Below are 21,857 nucleotides of genomic sequence, written 5' to 3' on the forward strand. Positions count from 1 at the left end.
ATCAGCCAAATAATGTGATTGAAGAAGTCAAAGTGACATAAAATAAGAAAGTTTGGCTTCAATTTAGAGATGTCCCGTACGACACATTTTGAATGTCCCGTACGCCACAATGTTCTCGAAAATTATAATTTGTTTTATTTATTCATGAATGTTTATTTTGCTTTCTTTTATAAATGTGTTTGTTCTTGGGTAATTGAGTGTCAATTTGAGTTCAGTTTCTATGAAATTTATCTGCCCAACTCACAGACTTTTGAGTACAAACTTGGGGTTTCTAAAAAAGCCACTTTTTCTGCGTCCGTACGACACATTACTATTTTAAATCTGTATTATACAGGATGTGAATTCAAGTCATGTTAAGTCTTGGTTTTTCTAACACTCTGGTAGTACTTGATGATCACCTATAGTTACTGGAATATTTTTTGTTTTTTCTTGTAAAAAACTGTCAAATGTTCTCTAAATGTCCCGTACGACACGTATGGAATCACCCAAAAGATTGAATATTAAATATGATGAGATACAGACTAATCTCTTAAACTTTCAGCCATTTCCTCGGCAAAAGGGTAACGGACTCAAAAATTGATATGGAGAAGCGAACTTCTAGAATGCCCTTGTGAGATGCTATCATTGACTACATTCGTGGAAGATTGGGTCTAGATAGGTGAGATGCGGTACTTGAATAGTGGGTTACGGTGTTTTCGTGTCCCCAATTCAATCCAAAGTGGGTGCTTGTCCGCCCCTTAGCGGGGTAGATTACTGGGTCAAGGCTATTGATGTTGGCATTTAACATTTTTATATTTTCATTGAGGTCATTCCTTATTTCTACCTCTTTAATGAGCGAAACGTCCTCATAATTGTCGCCAAAGACAGCGGAGATTCCTGTTTTAACCCAAACTCGTTTAAAAAAGTCTTGGTCGTTCCCTTATTATCATCATATTTCATTTCTTCTCTGGGCTTCATCACTTGATTTCTCCCTTTGAAATTGTCTTCTGTTTTAAGACCCATCCCGGCTTACATCTCGATATTTTTCCCTTTTGGTGAACATTTCCATGATTTGTGAGCGTCTCCTTAATTGCAATTTTCCTAATTTACTTATCGTATGAACCCATGCATGGTCAATAATATTTAGATCTTGATGTACTAAATAGATACTTTACACACTACTATTAACCCTTTCAACAACTTCCAGCACAAACTATTTACTTAAGTTTTAGAGAATCAACCTGCCTTCGTAACCTGCCTTCGTACATAGCAAAATATTCATCATTTTCTTTTAAACAAGAATAAAGAATCATCACATTGGCACTGGTTTAATCATTCTTTATTCTTGCTGGGATAATTTCCACTCTATACGGGAGGTGATGACGTATTCTATATCTCCTCTCTTGCTCCAATACTTACTGAGTATTTCCGCCTTTCTTACTTTCCATACTCCTCTTCTCGAGTACTGTCATCAAGAATGTTATGGAAAATCGCATCAATGACTAGCGTTTCCATGGTAACGGACTGCAGATCCTCTATCTCCTGTTTATTTGTCAGCCTAATGACGCACATTGGAACACTATTCGTTTACTTCTTGTCTTTAAAGAGACAAAGCATTTGTCTTTTCAGTGGATCCCTCCATTTTCTTAAGTCTTTATAATGTTTATGATAATTTGCTTTGATATACTACTACTACTAATAATACATATGATTTGTATAGCGTCTTTTCCATTTTGATTAAATGCTCAAGGCGCTTAGGAGAGAGCAAAACATTAAAGTAAAGAGAACTAAGAGAAGTAAAAAAACAACAACTTTACTTATGGAAAATATAATATTGTACCTACTTCAGATTATATTGTTTGTGTAAGCTTTATTTGTAAATGTCGTAAATATTTGCGACCATTTGGTTTTTGTTATTTTAAGTACCCGTTTAAAACAAATGGAACGCCTCTGGCAATCTCGCCTGCGTTACGCGATTCAATATAACAGAAGAGCTGACTTTAAAAACAACTATTGAGTAATTCTTCATAAAAACACCATTCATTTGTTAATAAAATACTATGCTCATTGACCCTTAATGACCTTGATTATGCAACCCGAAAGTCATGCAAGATGTTAAGTGATACTTGATTACTCTCATGTTTTAAGTTTCATGAACCAGATCCATAAATTTTCAAAGTTATGACGGCAACTCAACAAATACTCCCAACATATGGCCAAAGTTCGTTGACCCTAAATGACCTTTGACCTTAGTCATGTGACCCAAAACTCAGGCAGGATATTCAATGATACACCCTAACCCTTATGTCCAATAAGTTTCATGAACTAGATCCATAAACTTTCAAAGTTATGACATTTAAAAAAAACTTAATCATGGTTAAGATTTCGATGTTGATTCCACCAACATGGTCATTGACCCTAAATGATCTTTGACCTTGGTCATGTGACCTAAAATCGGGCAGGATGTAAAGTAATACTTGATTCCCCTCATGTCCAAGTTTCATGATCAAGGTTCATATACATGTACTTTTTAAGTTATGATGACATTTCAAAAACTTAATCTTGGTTAAGATTTCAATGTTGACGACGCCGCCGTCGCTGTCGGAAAAGCGGCGCGTACATTCTCGCTCTGCAGACAAAAATTAAATGGATTATATGCTCGCTTTTGCTTTCAATTTCTCATACATATTAGTCGATATACTCTTTTCCACATTCATTCAATATCCACTCTCATCACACTTTATACCCAAACAATATACACTAAAATAAACATAAATAAACCAGAATATATAGTACAAATAATGCAATATCTTTAATTCGTAACATATCGGTGACATTTTTACAACACATGCCAAATGCCTGGCGTTTAGGCTACATGAAGCTCACAAATAGAACAAATATGATTCGACATTTACAAAGATCAACAAATAAAAATGGCGGATTCAAAAATTCTAGAAATCTGCATAGCAATTGTTCATTTATAAGCCAACTCTAAGATGTAAAATATTAGCGCACGTCACTACGTTTCAAAATCACTTTGAATCGAATGTTGCGTATCCATAGGTACACAAAGAAAATTATTTTGTAACATTTCTCGCTGTTCGCAAGATCTTCTAATCAACATGATCATCAACATCAACAAAAGGAATTGTATCACCAGCCCGATTTGATATTTTTTCATGTATTTTCAGACTTTTAGAAAATAAATGTTTAAGGAGAGACATTTGGGAGGCTCAAAAATCCAGCATTTCATAAATAATTTGCGTGCGAAATAAAGATTGTAAATGGTTTGACCCACGCAAAAAGCGCATTTGAAGAGTGACAGAATGACCAGAAATTGGGGCGGGGTGAGATATGTAATTGTTTTAGGGTAGTGAATAATAAATCTACGGTGGCATAGGGGTTGGATTACGGGGGTCTTTATCATCATTGTTATTTGATTTGCATTTACAGCATTAATGACCAATATCCAAAATCTAGCCCCCCTCCAAAAAAGGGGGACGAACCCGGTCGTGAAAGGGTGTAATTACCCAATTACCACCCCCCTTTCATCTAGTAGACTGTAATATGCGTTTGCTAGTCTCAGTTACTATAAAATTGGTTCAGTAATTTCAATCAGTTACTTAAAATGAACTGTTTTCATGCTTATGATACGAGTTTAGACATATGTTCCATTCCCCCCCCCCCTCTTTTCAATGTGTGACGGTGTTTTTTTCTGAAGGGGCTGGGCATATGTTCGTATCATTCTTTCATGTGCCATTTTTTCTGCCCCTTTACTCTATTGTTTAATATATATATTTGCCTAAATAAATGAAATTTGTAACCCCTTCAAATAGGTTTCTTCTATGAAATGGAAAATTTTCTATCAAAAAGTGAGGTTGCATAGTTTGAAAAACAGGTTTAAAGATAATAAAGTGAGGATAATACAATAAAGCTTGAGAGGAAAAATGAAGGAAATGAGGGAGAAGAAAAGAAACAATGAAAAGACGACAATTTTCAAGAAAAAAAATGTATTTATGTAATTTTCTACTCAGATTTGGTGTTGGGTGTATCACTATTTGAAGAAAACCATAAATCTTTTCTTCTATTCATATCTGTACCGCCCAAAGCTGTATACAAGATATTTTCATCCCCTCTTAACACTAGAATGTGTAATTCCGTGAACAGTATGCATATTACTTTTGTTAATTATCTTTTGGTATTACATTATGACTATCTTACTATGCTTCTTTCTAATTGAACTGGGCAGGTTAAAAAAACCAAAAAGATATACAAAGTCCCAATCAGAATTACCCCCTTTTTATTCATTAAATATGGGTGGAAATCATATCTTGTGTTTGTCAGTTCAATTCAAAGCTTTTTAATTTTCTTTTTTGGTTATGAGAATGCTCTGAGGGCATAACATGTGTAGCCATATTTTCTCCTTACCTTAAGGATGAAGAATAGGATAGTCTGATTACCAGTCTCCAAACATGAGATGCAGGGTTGAGATAATTTGCAGGCACAAACCCTTTTTTGTGTCCATCTAATTAAATATCTAGTGTTCAAAGCGGTAAACTATCTTAGATGAATGGTCTTTTTGTACTGTAGTGCCTTAAATATACAACTTTTTACTTGCAATGAATAGGCTTCTCTCAAGGACCTGCAAATTAATCATTACAATTAGGGTCTGTGCCTGCAGACTAGGATAAAGATACTCCCAACCTTCGGCAGCACATAAAGACGAAATAAAAGCCAAAAAACAATTCATGATTGATTGTATAAAAATATAATCCTCTCTCTATAAGCATACATATTTTTGTTTTCAAAACATCACAACATATATCAAGCATTTGTCTCATTGTTATATTCATCAAATTGGCAAACACTGAAATGTGCCTGCCTGGCATAGCACCACAAATCAATTTATGAAAAATCATGAAATTCAATAATGTAACCTATATCAGCGTAATGAATTGTCAAATTAATGATGGACTCATTTTGCACAAAATTAAGCAAGCAAATTTAGAACAATTATTTTGGAAATTCTGTAAGATTTTACAGCTTTGTAAAAAATACATTATTCATGAATGAGATAGGGGCTAGTCCTTTCTACTTTCATTGATATCAATTAAGTGAAAAGAAGTAGCACTCACATGAGAAAATACCACCCATCTTCTTTTCTTTATTTTTGTTTTAACTAGCTGCTTCTCAAGGCTAGTTAAATAATACCAAGGCTATTGGATTTCAACATCATTATGTGGCAGATAATTGCAATAATCTTTAGAGCTAAATTGAGGACATCATGGCATTTGACCTAGCACCATCAACATTACATGAAAATGTATGCGTGTGCAGAGATAGGGAAACAGGTAGTGGATCTTTTATGGGAATAGACGTATATATATCATTGAGTATTTCTTTTTCTGAAAGAGAATTGGCTGGAGCTGGAGCTAAATTTGGGCTAATAATATCTGTGCACTTGGAATACAATAATTCTTTTAAAAATCAATAATTTTTGATAATTATATCCAGCATGATATTGGGTAATATCCCTTCTTTAATCTTTCATTTCTATGCAGACAAGACCTGTTCGTATACAGGTATACTCGCATCTTTTTGAATTATCCCCATTCACTTCTATCAAGTACAACGGTTGGAACTAGGTCTAGGAGAAGAACTATATCACACTGGATGCATCTTATATAACTTGTTACTTATTCAGAAATGGATTAAACACTGGTCTATCATATCACAGTCATCAGAGTCAAATGTACACAGTTCACGGAAGCTTTTCCTTCGTGTGACTCAATCCTCTGGTGTCGACTCTTATCACTTACTCTGTCCATGACTGTTTTTTTTTTCTTGTATGGAAGCTGATTTGATTTTGGAAAATATCAAATTTCATGGAGTTTTCTTCAAGACAGCCATAGGTTTTATTTTGGTCTTAAAAATCCAATGGAATAAGAGTTGTATAACACATTAAAAACAAAAGTTCTTTTCAATTTATTGAAGAAGTTTCCAAGGTCTCTGAAGACATAATTCGCCAGGTAAGTGTGAAGACAATACTTGAGAAGCTCCTATTGTTTGCTTGCTGAATACATTTTCCATGATAACTGTACGTGGCCAAGAATCAAATCGAACGTAGACTTCTTCCATCTTCGAAGACAGTTTCCAAGGATGAAGATTTTGTATGAAGAGAGCACTTTCTCGGTGAGGTGGAAACAAGAACATACATATTAGCAATGATTCTCCTAACAATGGAGATTATCTGCAATCAGGGTACAACGAATCCGTTCTATTCCCTAGAGCATAAAGAATTGACTGGCAATGGAGTCGTTCTACTGGCAAGTCACATTTCTTTCTCCATTTCCTCCATTCACGTTAAAACAGTTCTCGGAAATGGCAGCAACTGTTAACAATGTTTTTTTTTTTATCTTAAGGCCATGATCAAAATCTCTGGATGTTTCCAACTCTTGTCTCTAAAGCTCCTTCATAGCATGATCTGAGATCTCTCTTTCGGTCATCCTCTGGTTGCATGCCCTTTACCCCTCCCCCTATCAATTTCGTGATGGACGGATCAAGACGTTGAGGTGGGGTTTCAGGAGTAGCGTCGTCATGACGGTGGTTTGTTGCTACCAGGATGTAGAAAGAAGCAATCGTTTCCCCTCATACAACCCCTTTCAGACTGAAAGTGATAACACACTTGCCGACCTACAAACCAAAGATACAAATAAAGACATTGGTATTTTGATAATTAATTCAAAGTTTAACCCTAGACTGAACCAAAATTTCAGTTCACACTTCTATGGAATGCTAGATGTCACTTTAATTATTCTCTATTCATGGCAAAGTTCAACAAATGATTTAATAGAATTGAATTTTATACTCATATTTTCCTCATTTCATGACACAATTTTTGGACCTTTGGCCGAAAAATCAAATAAATGTTCACATCGTGAATCAGTTGATAACTAGCACTCCATAAAAGTGAGGTTGAAATTAGACTATTGCTATGAGTATACCTAAGTAAACAGAGTACAATTCACAGAGCAAAATGCTGAAAATGTCATCAAAATCGGATAACAAATAACAAAGTTATTGAATTTTAAAGATTTGCATTATTCTGGTGAAACAGTTCTAGGTATGTCTTCATGAATATTCATTAGGTGGGCTGATAATGTCTCATCTCCACCACTTTCCTTTTTCTTATGTTATTACATAAAATCATAATTATTTCATTTTGCCATACATGTGTAAATGATGTGTCTCCATTAAGATGAAATAAGTTGCAGCAAGAAATAACTAATGCACTTAATCTGTTCAAAAACGGGCTGTTCGTTTATGCTGCAACGCCACCTTCAGGGCACACACATCTCCATTGTTTAAATCTTTGAAATTACCAAAATTTGCAGATATTCTTTCCCAAGGAACATCTTTATTTATGTATAAATTTAAATATTCCATGTTGCCAGATACTTTTTATGACAGTTTTCATTTGAACTCTGATTATCACTCAATTAATACAAGAAAAAAGGGCGACTTTCGTCTTCCAAAATTTACAAATTCTTTTTTACAAAATAGATCAATTAGATTTCAGGGATAAAAAAATGGAATTCTCTAAACAGTGATTTAAAGGGTACTTCGTATAACATTTCATTCAAAAATAAATTAAAGAGCACAATACTTGCCAGTTATTGATATATTCAAATTATGCTGAATGATTCTTATTATTTCTTTGATGTTAGTTAATTCTTAAGTTTTCGTATGACTTTCTTGTTATATTTCTATCGTTATTTATTTTATGTATCTAATGTAATTGTATTCTCATTGTATTTGATTATTTTGTATGTCGAGGGTTGCTTGTTTACAAGTTTTAAACTTTTTTTTAGCAATCCTGGTATATTATGTACTACGTTGTTTATATACGTTATATTATTGTAATTTGATTTTTATCTTATTTTTATCTCATACCAAAATGTTGTCAAATCAATTTTTTTGGTTCTTGGTAGAAACTTTTTGAATAAACCTAATTTCATATAATAAAATACAAAAGAACAAGTGGGGATATGACATCATCAGCCTACCTAGTGAATATTCATGAAGACATGCCTAGAACTGTTTCACCGGAATAACGTAAATCTCTGAAATTCAATAACTTCGTTATCCGATTTTCATAAAATTTTTAGCATTTTGCTCTGTGAATTTTACTCTATTTATCGATATAAATATCTTCAGCCTGGAGCATCCCTTTAATAGTATTACTGAATTTTAAAAAATATTTTGAAATGACATACTTGCAAACAATGTGAGACAAGAAATCTGGACAACATAAAATTCCAAATTCAGAGACATTACATGGAACATTTTAAGAAGACAATGCAATTCACTGTAACATTGGACTGTTGGCAGATATGACATATTTGTGTGTCAGCAGAAAAAGAATAATTATCAGAATCTTTTACATCACCTCATGCGAACTCTTCAGCTTAGTCATGCACATGCATTTGTATTCATGTTAAAAATTAATTGTATGTTGTATTTATTTTGACTTTACATTTATTGTACGTATTGATCTTTTACAAATACAGAAACAAGTGAAATGTGAATTTTATTCCTTGATTGTATATTGATATGATTCTAATAATGGTAAACCTTCACATATATTGCTATGTCAATTTAATCTCACTTTGCCAGATTCCCATTTGGTCTCACCTAACAAAATTTTATCCTGTTCATCCATAAATTAATCTGTCTAATATCTGGTTTGCCCATTTCATGCAATAACTGCTTGGTCTATACTACCTAATACCACTCATACTATCTGGGTCCTGTCTTACAAAGAGTTACAATTGATCCTATCAATCGTAACTCTATGGAAATCCATCAGTGTCATAATTTTTTTCTGCAGGAAATTTTCAAAATGTCCTTTGTAAACAAAGGAGAACACACCATATTGTCAAGAAATCAATGAATGTATAGATATACATTTATATCTAGAATTTTTTTTAAACAAACATGTATTTTATATGTTGACTTTGCTGGCTTTTCATAGTTGCGATTAATCCAATCAATCACGACTCTTTGTAAGACGGGCCCAGATCATATAAACTGGACAAGGATCAGATGAAAATTAGAAGACTGTATTGGTACCAACAGGATAAAATAGCAAAATAGACTATTTGCGATGGATGGATTCTTATTAATTTTGAATTATGTGTTTAATAAGGAATCAAGAAATAATGCATATCTTCACAGAGTAGACCAAATAGATCAAGTCATAACAATTAGACCAACTGATATTATTAGACCAAGTGGCTACAACCCACAAACATCACTTACCACCAGAACTTTTATTGCCACCCCTTCCTCCTCTCCATGGCCCCCTAGGGCCCATCCCTCTATCAGGGGGTCCACCGCGCCCTCGATCAGGGAAGCCACCCCTACCACGGGGTCTCATGCCCCTCCCTCGAGGCCCTGGGAAATTAGGGCCAGGCCCAGGTCCAAAACGGGGACGGAACTGCCCACCAGGTCCCATTCCAGGCCCTGTTATAAAAAAAGAAAAGAAGAATTTTTTAACAATCCTAAAATGCTAAATTTGCCGGAAGGCATGATACAATAAAGGCAAATTCCAAACAGCTCACATTTATTTAGAATGTTAGAGTAAACTTTCATCTTTCATGGTTAGGAAATTTATTCTCCTCAATCTGCCTTCTTCACATCGTAAGATTCTTGTAGAAGGGACAAGTAATATTGAATATGCCACATATTTTACATACATTTCTTTGACATTGCACATTCACAAATTCATTTTTACGATTGAATTATGCTGTTTTCTAGAACAAGGTTCACACAAAACTCTGTTGCTAATTCATTCTTGGCAAACAATAGAACAAGCATAAAATTTAAAAAACTGGGCATATGTATTGTACTGCATTTGAAGTGGGGGGAGGGGGTATTAAAATCTTTTATATCTCTTTCCCACTGTGGTGCGATCCTTCACGAGTGTCACAATCAGCCGTTTGTGAAAATTTTGCACCATTCAAGAATTTCAATTTGTTTAGGTACCTTAAGAAGCCAATACGCATAGACTTTTTACTGTAACAACTGTAAATTTATACCCCCCAAAAAAAAACTGCAAGAAAAATTTGATCCCTTACCATCAAAAGGTGGTCCTCCACCCATTGGGCCTGGACCGGGACCCATAGGAGGAAATGGTCCTCCGTGGTCGTTATGAGGTCCAAAGTCTCCTGGTCCACCTGGACCAAAGTTACCTGGTCCACCTGGACCATGTCCTGGACCTTGTCCAGGGTGGAATGGGGGTGCATTACCTCCATCTTGCTGTTGGTTATCTGAAGGAGGAAGTAAAGGTCAAAAGGTGAAATATCAATGTTAAATATGTTCAATTCGCTGCTGTGAAAAATAACTCACAAATAAAAAAAAACTTGACCATTTTTCTACAAAAGAACTTGAGTTTTGCAATCTTTTTGCAAATGAACCATAAAACATAATCAGTAACTGTAAATAAGTGGAACACATCTGGCAGTCTCGCCTGTATTATGTGATTCAATATAACAGCAGTGCTGTGCTGACTTTGAACACGATCAGTGAATGAATTATTTACAAAAGCACAATTCATATAATAATGGCATACTATGTTCATTGACCCTAAATGATCTTTGATCTTGATCATGTGACCTAAGACTTGTGCAAAACGATCAGTGATACTTGATTACCCATATGTCCACGTTTCATGAGCTAGATCCATATAAAAGCTTTCAAAGTTATGATGGAAATTCATGCAGGTGAGACACGAATTGAGACTGGATTTAACAAATGCTGGATTAAAACAAATTCATAAGCTATTCTCAAAGAAAAAAATGTTGGGTCTATTCTACTTCTAACGCATAAAATCATTGGTCTTGGAATACTGCTACCCTGATACCCTACTACTAAGAAGGTGATAATGCCTGATATCTCAAAAGAGGGCCTAAACCAGGCTTAAATGAGTGAAGAAGGGGTGCAAGTTCTTACCACCTGGATTCTGGTTTTTGAAAGGTTCCAGCATTTCTTTCAGTTTGTCAAGGTTTTCTTTCTTCAGGAGATCACTTCCGGCGCTGTCAGGTCCACCCTCCTGCAAGCAGAATAGGAAAATCACTTATGTTAATCAGTGAAATTGACAATGCACATGGGCCTTCGTGTCTTAGGATACACACATCTTCGTTCTATTCATTAACAATATTCAGATATTGAGGATATGGATTGACATACTGAATGATTGATCAAGGTCCAACGACACTACCAACATAATATGTCATACAAATGTCTGGATATTAATCTGTAAAGTTTTGAGGATATAGAAAAATGTACAAAGCAAGGAAAGATGAAGAAGAAAAAGAAGCTAAATATATACCATGCATATGCCTTCTAGATGGTGAATTGTGGTGTTTAATATTGGATTGGAATGATGTTTGGTGAGACATGGCCCAGATCTTGTTAATGACTTTAAGAAAAATGTGAAAGGGGACAATGGGTATACCTAGATAATAGTCATGATGTCCCTAGAATTCTGTACTTTGAGAATACTTTAAGACAATCCTCATGAGATCTGAATCTTTCTTTCACAAATATTCTGCTGGAAGTACTCACTGATAAGGTTGCCAATAGATTCTGGACATTCTTGATAGTGGTGTTTGGCGAGGGCGGGGTGTTCCCTTGGCCTGGTGGTCTTTGCTGCTGTTGCATGGGACCTCGCGGGGAACCCCCTGGGTGCCCGCCTTGGAGTGGCATATGGTGTGGTGCCCCTGGTGAGGGCCCTAGTAGCCCAGGTCCCCCAATGCCGTGCCCCATCCCACTGGGAGCGCCGGGACCATGGGGCATGAACGGTTCTTGGGGGAAGATGGGTTCTTGAGCAGGAACATCCCCACTTGCCTCCTGGGAAGGACAAAAGTATATGGGAGAAATTAATGGTTTGGTACAAACACTTTATGGAGCCCAATGCAATTGAAAGCTTCTTGGATTATTTAAAAAAAAAACCTAGTAGGAAACTAAAAACTTCCCAATAGAAAGGTGACATATTATTAACTATCACTATACTCTTTTGTAAGCTTCAGAGTGACAAATATTTACATGAAATGAAAAGGAAACATGAACACGAAAATTCTACAAATGGGTTCAACATGGACTATTGGCATACCACGCGACCAGTTTCACTTACATCTTCAAGAGGTATGATGCGGGTTTCTTCAAAACCTCTCTTGGCTTCAGGGTCTGGTTCCTTGGGAGTCAATGGTAGATTCATCTGATCAAAGAAGATCTCTCTAAGGACCGTCTGTTCTCTCTTGGCCTGGACAGTCTTCTCCTGACTATTCGTACCATAGGACACCACTGTGCCGGGAATATCCATCTTAGCTGGACGTCTCCACTATTTAACTGGGGGGATAGAGATGGAGGCGGAGAGGGAGGTAAGATGGGGGAAAAGCAGATGAAAGAGTTACAGGGAGAAAAAGATGAAGAGAAAAAAGATGGTAAATGACTGTGAGCAAAATTTATTTTACTTTGTTTATCTCCATTTCCAATGATTACAATACGATATAATACAATATTTCAACTAATGCTTGAAATTAATTTTTAATTTTTTGCCCTTATTTCTTCTCATTATCTGAAATTATACACACATCTTGAGAATTTCTTACTATTGCAATATCAAGGGAAGTAGTCTCACATGGATTAATTTAAAGACTCAATAAATCTAAATACTCCACAATAACTACCTGTTAAAAATAAAACAATTTTTACTCAAATCAGACATTCTTGCAAAGTGTGCTACCAACATTTTTATTACAAGATAAGTTATAATCGCAATTAATTATGCTAATTTATGAGTAATAAGTATGCAAAATCATACTTTATCCTCTAATTCCCTAAATGAAGCTCCAAATGTTCTAATTTTTGGTGTAGAAACTCTTTGTGGTGTTCTCAGCAAATGAACATAAAAAAATTGCGATATCAGAAGAATTTCTTATGTATTATATTGTTTTTTTCAATTTCTTATGTATTTCTTTGTTTTTTGGACCTTTAGTTTTTTGTTTTATAAATGAACTTTGGCGGGGACTCTTTTGTGATCATAAACAGCATAAAATAAATCTATTTAAACCAGCAAAACAAAAAATAATCATACAATTATGGTTATGGGTTGAAAACACAACTTTGACTTTGTACACAAAATCACGTTTTTGAGCAATTTTTGGTTTTGACATGCACTTACAAAATGTTGCATAATTTAATATAAATTAATATACCCGGTCGTCGCAAATTTGGTCTCAAAAGATGCGCAAGATTTGAAAGTAAAAAGTCAGCGAGTGGCGAAGTAAAAAAAATTCCTATGGCGAAAATATGGCGTGAATTGTTGAGGGGTTAAAAGACTTTCTTATGAAATAATTGTTTTCTGCAACTACTGTCTTTTACTTTTTACAAATTATTTTGATGAAATTTGAAAAATAGTGGTTGTATATGTCAAAAGAATATAACATTTGTATAATGCTTACGGGGAAGTATTCCAAAGTTGTGTTGCCATTTTGTTTTTCCTCCTCATCCGTCGGAGCCTGACCGCCCATCTTAATGGCATTCTTAATGGCCTGTTTCTCCATCATCTTCTCTATCTGCATAGCATCTTGGAAGTCTTTGATCCTGTTAACATTGACTGGATTGGAAGGGAATGACAAACGGGTCAATGCAAATCAGTGATTTACTAGATAAATATCAAAGTTTGAATGCTTGTAAACAGAGTACCAATTGTTTAGTGCCCTCTCAAAGAAACCTGGTAATGAGGTAAAAGCAAATAGCACTAGCACTTTGACTTGGGATGCAAATCTGGATTTGCGGATTACAAGGCGAAAATAATACTTAACTTAATCATCAGACATCAAACATTATTTAAGAAAAAAAAATTGTTTGGCAAAGTTAAAAAAAATGTACCAAAACAATAACAATCGTATTTCAATTTCTATGAAGATTGTGTTAAACTATATCCCTTTTCAAAGTTTGTGTTATAGGTCCCATAGGTCCCAAGCAGCCATAATCAAAATACCATGCACAATGGTGATACAGACAGACAAAGATACATGACCAAAGAAACGAATACTCACCTCTCTCTGTCTCATCAAGCTCAAAATAATAAACATCAACTAAATCAGTCTCCTCCTTCCATCTCACTTTCTTCTTGCTCTTCGATGGACCAAACTTGAGATTGCTCTTTCCGATGGTGATAGGTCTCTCCTCGTTCCAATCATCTCCAATGTCACCTTCCTCTTTGGTGGTGTCCTTGGTAACTGTCTCCGTCTTCTTCTCCGCTTCATCTTCCGCCTTCTTCTCATCTTCAGCCGGTTGGTTGGACGAGTAGAAAGAAACTGAAATATGAAAGGATGGAGTTAGACTTACTTTGTTTGTTAGAACAGTTCGATCTCAGAAAAAAAACCTTGTATAGGTGTCAAAACTGAACACTTTCATACAATGTAGCTGTGTCATGAAATATTAGAAATAATTTTATCACTTTCAGAGGGTAAGATTGTGAAATTATGCAATTTGACATGATCAGTTAACAAACAAATATTTAAAAGAAAGAGTCACCATTAATACTCCTTATTTAAGAAAGAAAGAAAAATTATAGAATCACAATAAAATAAAGCATCATACAACAACAGACACGAAGTATCAAACACAAAGAAATTATCAGCTCTTGAAATCTGCAATTATTGGGAAATAAAGCAGCATCAGAAATGTTTGAAATTTTCATAATGGTTCCAATAGAACAAAGTTTCTTTGCCATCATATAACAAAACATCAATGAGTCAACATGTTTTGTATCAAGAATACTTATCTACAAATTGTATGACAGATCTTGTTTTACTTACATTTCGGTGGTTCCACTTTAATCTCCTGCGAGAGCGACGAAAGAATAAAAACAAAACAATTAGAGGTACCATTCCAGTAAATTGCATTTGAACTTTCATATTATAGGCCACCTTAAGCTTTGGCAAAGAGTCAATAATACAAATCATACTCAAATATCATCTTACATTTAAATCTTACAAAATAGTGTCAGAGGAATATTTTAATTACTCTTTGTGAAAATTTGAATGATCAATTCTTGGATATCTAGCACAATCACACGGTACTGTTTACAATAAAAAAAAAGAAGACATTTGAAGGATAATCTTACAACTAAAAAGACTGCATATCAGAAAATGACATGCAAAATCATATCATGAAATGCTTTACAAATGAAAGCTAACAAGGTTTAATATTGGTGGTATCACTTTGAGAAATGTTTCATAAAGACTACTGTCCGAGATTTCAGAGAGCTTTGCTCTGAGCCAATCAGATGCAAAGATTTCAGTAGCTTATAACGCCAGTGAAAATCATGGCCCCATTTCATAAATGTTATGATACCAACTCTTTCTTGCTGGAATGACTTTAATTGGAAGAGCCAATCAATAATTACAATTTTCACTGTTGTCATGGTAGCTGACATTCCAGCAAGATTTATTTTCATATCAACTTTTTTTATAAAATAGGGCCCAGATGATTTTTTTTGTGAAATGCTCCCCTCTGGATGTCTCATAAAGCGTCTTCTCATGGTTTTCATCAAAGATACTACAAGGGGAAGATCGGACAGTACATAGACCACGCAATGAAACGCTCGGGAACAGCGCCCCACAGTGTTGAGTTAAGTAACAACTTTTTTTTAAACCTTTTTTTTACCTTTTTTTTTTGGTTGTGTACAAAACATATGAGAGAAATGGTGGAGGGGTGAAGGAATAGACGATTTTTACATTTCAAAATTTTTTTAATTCAATTTTTTATCTTCTTAAATTAAAGATGAATATATTTCAGAGGTTTCTGGGTTATAAAAGGTGGAATTATTCCCATGCACCACCCTTGAGACCTCTCCAAAGTCCCCTCTCTCATTTCCCCTATATGTTTTATACACAGCTGCGTGCCGATGTACGATGGTTTACTTACTCAATGCTTGTGGGCGTCCTTCCCCATGAACATTTTTTGGGCATTTGGCAGTGTTTAAAAGTGTCCGATCTTCCCCTTGTAGTATCTTTGTTTTCACTAACAAAATTGCTATGACACTTGGTCATAATTTGCTGCAAATTTGCTCTGAACAAATCACACGCATGGATTCTTGTGGCTTGTAACAGGTGTCTGATTTTTTTCACAACTACTTCTCGAATGAAATGCTTCCATGATCTTACCTCTGGAGGTGTAGGGCTCTTGGCCTTGGTGGAGCCTGTGGAGTTGGTTCTTGCGACTTTCTTGGGGATCTTCTTCTTGACCACCAGACTTGGAGCATTGTTTAGGGCATCTAGGAAGCCAGAACTCTCTTGTACTGGAGTTCAATAATGAGAGAAACAAATTCATAATACAACTTATTTCAACAAGATAATGTTAACATTATATCTACCCAATGATTTATCATACATGTAAAAGATGTGAAAAAAAAAGATCTGGCAACTACATTTGATGGATTTAGGAATGAAAAACGGTATGAGCATTCAGCAATTCAAACAAATTTATGTGATATACTCCCAGAATATGGTCATAGTGGTGTAACATGATTACAGGTTCCTGAAATATATTAAGAATGGTAAAAACGGGGGCCACTCATACAAAAAGGTTTTTTCATGGAATTACAACATATAACAAATTTTAAGATCTCTTTATACTTACATTTGTGTTTAGCAGGAATGATCTTAATCTTGCCATGACCATGACCCTGACATGATGGTTTTGGGAGTTCATCTGGTCTCGTCCTCTTCTCAGTGGGAGACAGTGATTTGCTGAAGATCGGGCTGCCAATGGAAACGTCAAAAGGAACAAGGCGTTAAAATGATTTCATTATTTGGATTACTCTCCCAAATGCTTCTGCAACTTCATCCCCAGAGCTGCCAACCTGAACAAAACTATAAAAGCAGTATTTTGGTGTGTGGAAATCAGTATTTTCAAAGAAATACCATAGGACAACACATAAAGCTGGAACTTTAGAAATCAGTATTTTGCATGAAACCATCCTTACATTTCTCATTTTTCAGTACTAAAAATGGACTTTAGAAATCAGTATTTTGCATGAAACCATCAGTATTTTTCTCATTTTTCAGTACTAAATATGGAAAGTCAATACTACTTGGCAGCTCTGCCACCTCCATAACTGGGTTCCGAGAGCAACATTGCCTATCATTCAACAAATGTTGCCTCCCCCTCCCCTTAAGATGCTGTAAGAAGGACACACATGCACCACCTGCACACTGCATATGTTGCACCAAGAATACCACCACAGGCACTGGCAGCACCTGACACGGCACAACCCTCTCACGGACAGGGTGTATGCTTTTTGGGAGAGTACTCCAAGGTTCAACAAGTCTTTACCGATATATGAAATGGATGGGGAGTTCTCGCCACATACTCTTACAAAAAAATATATATATACTGAAAAAAAAAATCATAACTGAAATTTTCAATATGCAATAAAAACTGGAGGCAAATTAAGGAGAATATTATGTAAAGCATTAAAAATTGGCCAAACAGACACATCAAGACATAAATCAGAAGTAAAACACGGAAGTGTATCTATGAAACAGGGGAACACATACACATACAAACATGTAAACTGCAAACAAATAGTTCTTGCAAATTCATGAATAAAGTGAAGAAAAGCGTGCTTCTCAAACTAGGTTTTAGTAAAATGGTTCAACGAAAGTCAGGGGTCAGAGAGGCAATGCAAAATCATTACAACAAAATAAACAGAAAGATACATTATTCTATTGTATAAAGGAGGTGAAACGAATTAAGAGGACTTACCCATCCTTTTTTATTGTTATGGTTGGAATAGGTTTCTCCACCTTGGGAGGGGGGACAGGAGCAGGTGTCTTCTTCTTGAACTTCGGTAGAGGTAGGTCAGATTGCTTCTCTAATCCTATCAATGCAAATACACAAGGTGAACAATTAACAACAATGTCTGATGGGCATAAAGCTGATTGAACGACTGGTGAACCTTTCTTACGCGAAAAATAATAAATACATGTAATAATAAATTGATGGTGAATATGGTGAATATTATCTAGTACAAGAAAGGATTATCAGTCATTCTTAAAGTCGCTCTTGACTTACGAACTGCTTTATGAAACGGGCCCCCTGGTGCTATGTACGGTACAGATTCCACTTCACAGCAGTGTAACACCCAGTGTACAGATATACAAATAATCAGTGTCTTACATATTATAGCTGGTCTCAAGTTTTGGTAAATGATCAATAATATGAATGATACTGTTGTATAATTTAACATTTAAATCTTGCTATAGTGTAGTGGCTGTAGAAGATCAAAGGAAGAAATATTCATTTATAAATATCAACAAACAATATAATTACATGACAATAGACATAAATGACTGGATTCATAATAGGTAGAGCCAACGAGTTCATTTCACACAACCATAAGAGTCTTATTAAGGACATCCTTTAACATGTGCTTGATCAATAACACATATTTAAAGCTGGGGAAATAATAATAGTGCGCCTTAGAATATATTATTTCTAGATAGATGGCGCTATAAAAATGCCAATTATCATTATTATCATCTCTACAGGTAGCCCTGAGAAGGTAATATGACACAGTCATCTCCAGTTAGATGTACAGTACGTACCTGTCGATCGCATTTTGGTATGTGCCGGTCTCATGATGGCTGCCCTCTTCTTCTTCACCCCATCCTCTTTCTTCCCCTCCTCCTTCTTAACGGGCTCCTCACTGGAGTTCTTCCTGGAAGCAGTCTTCGACGCTCCGGCTCTCGTCATTCTTGAATCGCTCGGATGCCTCACCCTGGATGGCTTACTCGTATCGCTGGTGTCCATGGGCTCGCCGTCCCCGGAGCCAAGCCGCGACTTCTTGGCGACAGGTTCCTCGCTCTCGTCGTCCGCATCTCGGTCGTTGCTGAGGGATTTCTCCACTTTCTTTGGTTTTAGCTTCTTCTTCACACTAGGTGACTTCTCCTTGGCACTGTCTGTAAATTCAATGGAAAATGGAAAGAAAGTGTGAACATTTTACGCGCAGTTGATGAAACTTGTATGATGCAAAATAAGTAATAAAGATTATACAAAATAATATAGAATAAAAGATTAATAGTGAATTAAACCAAAATTGTTGTTGCGATTTTATAAATTTTTAAACCCAATTAGTAAGTACCATCATTACTTCATTCAGCATTTCAACAAAAGTAATTTTCAAGGGAATGCACAAAGAGGATAACGAAAGCAGAACAGTTTTGCTTCTTTGAAAACAGGAAGTGATACCTTTAATAGTGTTAGTTTTGAATAAGTTGGCAATTTTTAGATATACATATTAATAGTCTCGGAAACGCAAGTGAAGCAACTTAATTTCAGGTATTCCACAATAGAAATTTATAAGAGCCAAAGAGAAAGAGAGAGCTAAATCAGTTTTCATCAATCATTTTTCTTTCCGTCTCATTACTAGGTATACTACTTTCTGTTTTATTTCTCATCCATCATTTCCTGATTCTTTTTCTATTCATATGTTTCAGATTTCTTTGGCTAAAGTCAATTGTGCTTTCTCACTTACCACAGGTTAATCATGTATAAACTGGAGCTCTGCACTTCCCTTATAAAAATCGCCAATGGTATTTGAATGGTGCCAAATGGTAGTTGAATGGTGATCTGAATGGTAAATGGTACGCGAATGGTATTTAAGCGGTGTTTCAATGGTAAGTTCTTAATGGTAATTGGTAGTTTATTTAATGGTAAATGGTATACCATATACCCAATGGTGTCTCAGTGGTATGTGACTAATGATATGATTGGTATGATGAATGGTATACCATTACCCCAATGGTGTCTCAGTGGTATTCAATGGTGTCTCAGTGGTATGTGCTTGTAATGGTATGATTGGTATGATGAATAGTATACCATACATCCAATGGTGTCTCAGTGGTATACAATGGTGTCTGAGTGGTATTCAATGGTGTCTCAGTAGTATGTGCCTGTAATGGTATGATTGGTATGATCAATGGTATACCATACACCAATGGTGTCTCAGTGGTATACAATGGTGTCTCAGTGGTATTCAATTGTGTCTCAGTAGTATATGCCTCTAATGGTATGACTGGTATCATGAATGGTATACCATACACCAATGGTGTCTCAGTGGTATACAATGGTGTCTCAGTGGTATTCAATGGTGTCTCAGTAGTATGTGTCTCTATAATAGTATGACTGGTATGATGAATGGTATACCATATACCCAATGGTGTCTCAGTGGTATACAATGGTGTCTCAGTGGTATTCAATGGTGTCTCAGTAATATGTGCCTCTATAATGGTATGATTTGTATCAATGGTATACCATATACCCAATATGGTGTCTCAGTGGTATACAATGGTGTCTCAGTGGTATTCAATTGTGTCTCAGTAGTATATGCCTCTAATGGTATGACTGGTATCATGAATGGTATACCATACACCAATGATGTCTCAGTGGTATACAATGGTGTCTCAGTGGTATTCAATGGTGTCTCAGTAGTATGTGTCTCTATAATAGTATGACTGGTATGATGAATGGTATACCATATACCCAATGGTGTCTCAGTGGTATACAATGGTGTCTCAGTGGTATTCAATGGTGTCTCAGTAGTATGTGCCTCTATAATGATATGATTGGTATCAATGGTATACCATATACCCAATATGGTGTCTTAGTAGTATGTGCCTAGTGGTATATATAATCATGTTGGATAATTGTAAAGCCATAGTGGCTTAGTGGTGTTTGCCTAATGAATGCCATTTGTGTTAATGGTGAATGGTATGCCAAATTGCATTACCCATTAACATAATTCCGAAGATTTAAAGAAAATATATCAAAGATTAAAAGGTATTTAGAGTTAATTAAATATTTGAGCTGTGACTTTTATGCGAGCAGCTTCCCCAAATCAAGTGTAATCGCTCATGATTGTAAACATGGTCTCTTGCATTCTTTTAAATTGTCTTTTTCCTTATTAAGTAAAAGGTCTATATGTGTTTAAAAAGTATTGATCCAGTGGTTATAATACAATATTATAAATTTGTTATATTTTACAATTGTACATATTACCTTCTAAATTTAAATCTGATGCAATGGGTGCAAAAATAAAATCAATCGGTCAATGAAATATTTTTTGATAATAAGGGTTTTGATTTTTATTCTATTTTTATAATCATTTTGCTTGTTTATGGCCGCTTTTTATAAAAAGAACTATATATTGTTCCAAGAAGATATATGCAATCAATCCCAAAATTCGATCAGATGCAAATTTACAGGTGATGATAAACTACATTAAGTTTATCTAGAACACAACAATTTGATTTTTTTTATGGATCAGTTGCAAGTTTGCAATGAAAAGTATGACTCTCATGATTTTGGAGTCTGAAATTGATTTGCGTTCGATTGCTTCGATTGCAAGTTTCTTGCAATGCCCCATATTTTGCTCAAAATGAATTCATTGTTGGTTGTCTTGGTCCCCCAACCTCTATCAAATTCCCATCCGCAAACCCAGATTTGGTCTGTCTGCAACGTCAAAAGCCCCCTCTGAACCCATTTGTACGCTATTATAGCTGCTTCCAATCATGAATTATTTCTCTCTTTTTTTTACAAATGATATTTTCAAAATTCTAATTCTATTTTTTAGGCCCTAATTATTCTTTCCCACTTGTGGACAGCGTTTATAAAGAGGAGAGATATTCTATAGGCCGGTCATTACTTGATTGAAATGATTTATCCACATGGTCTTGCTCCCTGCACCCCTATCAAAATTCCCTGCCGCCATATAGTACAATGTAACAGAAAAGAAATCT

The 21,857-nt window shown here is 35.4% G+C and overlaps 1 protein-coding gene across 1 annotated transcript in view; it reads right to left on the bottom strand.

Moving 5' to 3' along the window:
* Positions 1-2,772: 2,772 nt before the first annotated feature.
* The window catches only part of LOC121428739 (serine/threonine-protein phosphatase 1 regulatory subunit 10-like), a 44,887-nt gene continuing 25,802 nt past the window's right edge, over positions 2,773-21,857 (bottom strand). The window contains exons 8-20 of the mRNA XM_041625554.1: positions 18,666-19,019; positions 17,824-17,938; positions 16,696-16,817; positions 16,221-16,354; positions 14,871-14,895; positions 14,106-14,366; positions 13,506-13,660; positions 12,176-12,382; positions 11,608-11,892; positions 10,993-11,092; positions 10,119-10,310; positions 9,301-9,504; positions 2,773-6,672 (exon numbers count right to left, since the gene is read on the bottom strand). Of these exons, the coding sequence (XP_041481488.1) occupies positions 6,575-6,672; positions 9,301-9,504; positions 10,119-10,310; positions 10,993-11,092; positions 11,608-11,892; positions 12,176-12,382; positions 13,506-13,660; positions 14,106-14,366; positions 14,871-14,895; positions 16,221-16,354; positions 16,696-16,817; positions 17,824-17,938; positions 18,666-19,019 (2,252 nt within the window). The 3' untranslated portion in view covers positions 2,773-6,574. The remainder of the gene's footprint in view (positions 6,673-9,300; positions 9,505-10,118; positions 10,311-10,992; positions 11,093-11,607; positions 11,893-12,175; positions 12,383-13,505; positions 13,661-14,105; positions 14,367-14,870; positions 14,896-16,220; positions 16,355-16,695; positions 16,818-17,823; positions 17,939-18,665; positions 19,020-21,857) is intronic.

The sequence above is a fragment of the Lytechinus variegatus genome, chromosome 15 (genome assembly GCF_018143015.1).
Source record: "Lytechinus variegatus isolate NC3 chromosome 15, Lvar_3.0, whole genome shotgun sequence".
In the NCBI taxonomy this organism is placed as follows: domain Eukaryota; kingdom Metazoa; phylum Echinodermata; class Echinoidea; order Temnopleuroida; family Toxopneustidae; genus Lytechinus; species Lytechinus variegatus.